The sequence below is a fragment of the Panicum virgatum genome, chromosome 4K (genome assembly GCF_016808335.1).
Source record: "Panicum virgatum strain AP13 chromosome 4K, P.virgatum_v5, whole genome shotgun sequence".
NCBI classification, from domain to species: domain Eukaryota; kingdom Viridiplantae; phylum Streptophyta; class Magnoliopsida; order Poales; family Poaceae; genus Panicum; species Panicum virgatum.
In genome coordinates, this window is record NC_053139.1 from 41,574,022 (window position 1) to 41,580,070 (window position 6,049).

A 6,049-nucleotide genomic window follows, 5' to 3' on the forward strand; every position below is an offset into this window, starting at 1 on the left:
CTCTGGCTCTTTCCGAAGGGAAGCTTCGTTGCCGTTCATGTTCGATTTCAACTCGGTTACGACTACACAACCGTATATGGAACAGTGTCGATCATTTCCCTCGGACGTCCCAGGACAAGGAACAAGCCAACAAGGTGCGATTGAACTGAGGCGGCACGACACGACCACAGGAGCACGACCGGCCCTAGCGTCGCACTTCCACACGGCACCGTCTCGTAAATCAACTCAGCAACTCACGTTCCTAGGCTCCCATGTTGGTTACCCTTGGATTCGATCTGAACGGCGGCTTCAAACTTCAGAGAGATAGCGACTGGTGGTTTGGGAAACCGTGCATGAGACAGCGACGGGCCGACTGGTGGTTTGGGAAATCGTGTGTGAAAAAATAAATGAGTGCTAGTACGGCCATCGAGTGCTAGTACGGCCAGAAACCAAGTGACTGTAAATGAAACATGTGGTCATAATTAATTGAGTATTCCGGTGTACTCGTAAAACATAAATCCGGTGCAATTTTCTGTAAATAAAAAAACATGTGCATCCTTATATGCAAAATATTTTTTATTTGTACTACAATGCGAGGAAATACGTGGATCATCACACAGATTTAAATATGTTGTGCACATAAATATGTGTATCATTATTAAACGAACAATCTAAAATGTGTCATGCAAAGAGAAACTTCCATCTTTATTTTAACTTTACCGACGGAAAAGACATAATTAAGGAGGAAAGTTAGAAGCCAACCATATTTTCCTTGCATCTACTGTGATGCTCGTGGATTTCATTTTTTTAGTCAATATTCTCAAGATGTTCTATGTGCACAAAGTACACCCTTGCATCTATTGATTATAAAACATGTGCATCGTGGTCGTTGCAACTTCATTTACATGTGTATCATTATTAATCGAATAGTCTAAAAAGTGCCGTTCAAAAAGAAACTTGCATCTTTATTTTTAACTTTACCGACTGAAAATACATGATTAAGGGGGAAGTTAGAAGCTAACCATATTTTCCTTGCATCACTATGAAACTCTATTATTCTCTTTCTTCTTAAATCACATGCTATATCATCACTTTTGTCTACGTGGCATGTCATTTAATGAGAATAAAACTCATATAAAACTTGCATTGAGAATGACCTAATACCTGTAAAACTCCTTATGAAACCCCACTAAGAGCAGCCATATGGGTGGCATCAAACACGTATACACTTATTTTCACGCAAATAAATGTGCATCTTCGTTATAGAACTATTTATGAGTTTCTTTTGCATTAAAATATGCATATATCAAAATAAAAATGTGGGCACTGCTTTATTGCATAGTATTGTATGAATCCGCAGCTATTCAACATTTTTTTGTGAATATGAAATATAAATATATACTGAAATATCTATTCATTATTCCGTGCATAAACACAGTGCATCATTTGGGAATACTAATAGAATCTGCTAAAAAAATACTTATACACAGTAACCCGCAAAGTTATGCATCCGTTCCTGTCCATCTTGGAGATCGAAACAGGTACTGTTACAGTAAAAAATGCGCATTTAAACCTGCACCCTGCCATGATTCTCTAGACCTGCACCTACACGGTTTCCTAGACCTGCACGCACGTCAGCGTGCAGCCGTCCATGTAACTGTCTCTCCAGTCTCACACATTACACGGGAAATTAAAATGAGCCGCCGGGCGCCGTTCCGCCGCATATATGGACGACGTAAGTTGTTTCCGCGCGGTGGAGTGGTTGTCTTGAGATTTGTGAAAGAATAATAAATTTTTTAATTGAAAATAATATACGGTGCATTATAATACAGAGAATATGGAGACATACGGACCCATATTATCATTTAAAAATAGAAAGCGCTGCTAATGGCTATTGCTCCCTCCGCTCCCCCAAAAAATCTAGAGCCAGTGTCCCCATGGCTCCCTCCGCTCCTCGAAAAATCTAGAGCTAGCGCACCAGAGCTTTCCTCTTTCCTTTCCCTTGGCTGGGATCCATGGAGGCGGAGGGGATCCTGTAGTCCTCATCTTGATCCTGCACTAATGGATCCAAGTCTTGTAGGATGGGATCTTCTCGGCAACGACCGCAGTGATAATCGGCCCTTGCCGGCGCTCACATGGCCGGCCGCTCGCACCTCGGGCAGCCGCGGCCGTGTCGCTGCTCGGTTCGGTCGGCCGCGCCTCGGGCCCCCGCGGCCGCGGCGTTGCTCGAATCGACCGGCGGCGCCTCGGACCTCTTCAAGAAGACGCTCGGACCCGTCAAGAAGGCCATCGCGGACGCCAAGCTCAAGAAGACCGACATCGACTGAGATCGGGCTCAGCGGCGGCAGCACCAAGATCCCCAAGGTGCCGGAGCTTCTCACGGAGTTATTCGACGGCAAGGAGCTCAACAAGCGGATCAACGCAGACGAGGCCGTCGCGTACGGCGCCGCCGTCCAGGGTAGCATCATCAGCGGCGAAGGCGGCGCCGACCAACAGGGCCAGGACGACCAGCAGCGGCTCCTGGCGCGCCCCACCGCCGTCTTGGACTCGGCTGTATGCGCCTGGACGCGGTGGCGCAGCGTGCCGGGGCCAGCGCCGGTGGCCTCTGCAGGTGGGCTCTACGGCTCGTGCTCTACCGCGATGCAACCACGGGGGAGCCCACCGTCGTCAACATGTATGTATGTACGCGATGCAACCCATAATATTTGTGTTTGGAGATTTGTGATACTGCACAAGTTTATGAGTAACCAGTTGCATTGGTCATATGCAATTTTTTTTACTTCTGCAGTGTTCATCTTCCATTGGTGATGTTGAGCATTTTTCTTCAATCTTTGTTGATGTATACGAAGACCAGGTGTTTCTTTGCAAAGACTAGTGCATTTCTGTTTCGAAAAAAAAAACTACGCACAAAAATATGTGCACGTCAATATAAACATCCTCATGTGCTCGTATATACTAAATATAATTCTTGTGATTTGCAAAAAAAAAAGTGCATCAGTTATGATTGGGTCATCAATTTGTTTCCATACTAAATATATAATACTATTTCTTACTATGTGGTTTCTATAGAACGTGCATCTAAAGATTTCAGGCAACAGTGCACACAAATTTGTGCATCTCACATGTTTAATAATTTTGACATTTTCTATCTGCATCAAAATTTATGCATAGTATGTACTGAGATAATTAAACAAAATATATGTGCATCTTGAACATGTTGCAGTAATTAAATTAATTCACTACGAGTTATAAAAATTATTGTAAATACTTTTTCCACAAATATATATGTGCCTATATTTATTCAACATTTATTACTTGTTTGCCTTGCACAAAAATTTATGCATCATTAGATGATTTTATTAATATTTTACATAGTACACAAATTTATGCAGATTATGTGCATCTTAATTTAGAGTGTCCCGTATGTGTATCTTGATTAAAAAAATATAAAATAAATATGGGCCGCAACCGCAATTATGTGCATCTTAATTCTTAATCAAGAATCGTGTGAGTGTACACCATGTATCCCCACTCATATTTTTTTGCATAGTGATGAATATTTCAGCCTACGTACGCCGGGTTCATCCGCGTTTAGTTTAATCCTATTTGTGCCGTGCTGTTTAGTTAAATTTTGTTTGCGTCGTACGTGAAGTAGCAAGATACATGCATCATGTATGTGAAGTAACAAATTTGTTATGTGCATGAACATGTATACATGTACGTCATGGTACATTATTGGAGCTTCCATCTCTAGAATACACGATGCACTGTTGATTTAGAGTTTCACAATAATAAGTGCACCGTGTACTTTATATTTTTAGGATTTTTCTGTTCACTGCTTTGTTAAAATTTTATATTATTTTTTAAGCAGTGCTTACAAGGAAAATATATGTGCATTTTAGACCCTTTTACTTATTTTTTTCAAAGAGTGCTTATAAGGAAAAAAATATATGTGCATTTTCTTTGCTACTTACAAAAAAGTGCATCATCAGACAATTTTGTTAGAAATGTACATACATCTTGAATAAGTTACGTTTCTACCCAGCTCTCTCTAGATTATTTGCTGTGAAAAAATATTTTACAATTTTATGAGCAAAAGTATAGATATCACCTTTTTGTGCATTTTCATATTTTTCACAAGAGAATGTGTGAGAACTTTTTCTCGTAAAGACTAGATGCACAACCATTCATTGATCAGTCCCCTAACTTGTTTTCTCAGTTCAAAAATAATTCAGCGCCATATACACGTGTAAATGTGTCCTAGACTTTAAACCTATTTGGAAGCAAATTGTAACTTTCATATTTTTTTATTTTCCTTCTATATTTTTTTAATCTATTTGTACTGTTACAAGAAGAGGGACCGCGGTTCCGTGTTCTCAGGGTCCAGCCACCAAATGTACTGTGCGAGATTCGTTGTCTGGAAGCCTCCAACCGAGCCCTTGGCTCCAAAGCCACGTGTCCACTTGCAACCTCGTTTCTCGTGCTTCAAAATATGACATTTCCAGTGAAATACGAAGCATACTGTTATTAAGTACAGATCTCGTACGTCAGCTCGTAGCTCAAATCGCCGATCTCAATGTGATCCACGCCGTACAGATATCCGACGCATCGGCGCCGGGCGGCACAAAATCCGCGCTCCACATTACACGAGATTTAATAGGATGCAATATAGATTTAAAACACACACATTGGCAACACATGCATGTTATTCTAGTGGTTGTTGCACCAAACATGAAGGATTTGTGTTTAAATATATTGGGAGTACAGCTCAACTGGTCCATAAAATAGGAAAGGAAAGAGGGCAATATGTGAAAGAACAATTCACATTGGTCATCTAAAACTCAAGAAATGGAGATAGGAAAGTGTTGTGCGTCCGAAGATACCATGACTTACAGGATCTGTAATAGTACTACGTAGTGGGTAGTATTGAACTGCCCTGTAGTAGGACTGGGAGGTATCGTAAAGGATCCACTGCTCTAGCCAAGGACTAGTGACACAAGTCTACATTGATAACTTAGGATCGCCGCGTATCTGTTGGCTTCGATGATAGAACGTGAGCTGCCCTTGTACCACGATTGGCGTTCGAAGTCTCCGTAGGATTCGGAAACTGCAACCACCAATAAGTCAATTTAATTACATGCTTCGATGATAGTGCGTCACGAAGGCTGGAGGAGATGGACTAGCACTCCAGATCAATATATAGAAGGCATTTCTTGGTGAAGTGGACTAGAAGACATCAGAACAGAGCAATGTGCAAGATTGTGGCAACTCGTTCAACCATGATAAGCACATGCATATCAATCTCAACTTTTAAAAAAACAATAGTTCTACAATCATACATCCAGATCAAAATTCAATTATACCATTATATTCGTTTTAACAAGAGCTTCAAAACAAGATCCCACATAAGTATGTTTTGCTCAAAGTGGTGAAGTTAGTTTTGCAAAAAACAAACCTTACTTTCTCTGCCATATAATTAGTCACAAGTTACTTCATATTATGTATACTATTGGCAAGTTATTTCCTATCACGAACTCGAAAGTTACTTTTTCTAAAATTCATATACTACAGTGTTATTTTTTCTTAAGTTTCATGAAGTATAAAAGTTCCTTTTCTTAATAAAGGCAGAGGTCAGGAAAATTTACTTTTTCTAACATTAATGTACTATAAAGTTACTTTTTCGTATTTCACTGAGTATAAATTTACTTCCTTAGCATTGGAGCCCTCAAATTATTTTTAAAGTAAATATTTTTCCTTTTTTTGGGAAATCTGATGGGGTTAGACTTGCCGTTTTAAGAAAGTTTGAGGTCTCTCCTTTTAAGACTTGAGGCCTCTCCATTTAGATTTTACTAATATTAAATGTAAATGATCACGTCTCAAATTGGACGCTAAAATATTCAAGTGATGGTACCCCTATATATAAACACAGTAAAAACACAAGGTTTATATGGACAAGAAAATCATTTTCACGAACATAAAATGCGTGGCACCCTCAATATTTCATAGGATGCATCACACCCCCGTTTTATAATCTAGCTATCTCAGCAACGGCGCAGCTGCTTTACGATGC

The 6,049-nt window shown here is 40.2% G+C and overlaps 1 protein-coding gene across 2 annotated transcripts; it reads left to right on the forward strand.

The window, feature by feature from the left end:
* Positions 1 to 1,856: 1,856 nt before the first annotated feature.
* Positions 1,857 to 3,031, forward strand: LOC120704113. 2 transcript variants are annotated; one of them, XM_039988364.1, is made up of 2 exons: positions 1,857 to 2,657; positions 2,768 to 3,031. In XM_039988364.1, the coding sequence occupies exons 1-2, from the start codon at positions 1,867 to 1,869 to the stop codon at positions 3,009 to 3,011; spliced, it is 1,035 nt and encodes a 344-aa protein (XP_039844298.1). In that variant the 5' UTR covers positions 1,857 to 1,866; the 3' UTR covers positions 3,012 to 3,031. The 2 variants fall into 2 exon arrangements, with proteins under 2 accessions (XP_039844298.1, XP_039844299.1); XM_039988365.1 differs by having other exon boundaries at positions 1,857 to 2,653.
* Positions 3,032 to 6,049: the final 3,018 nt, after the last annotated feature.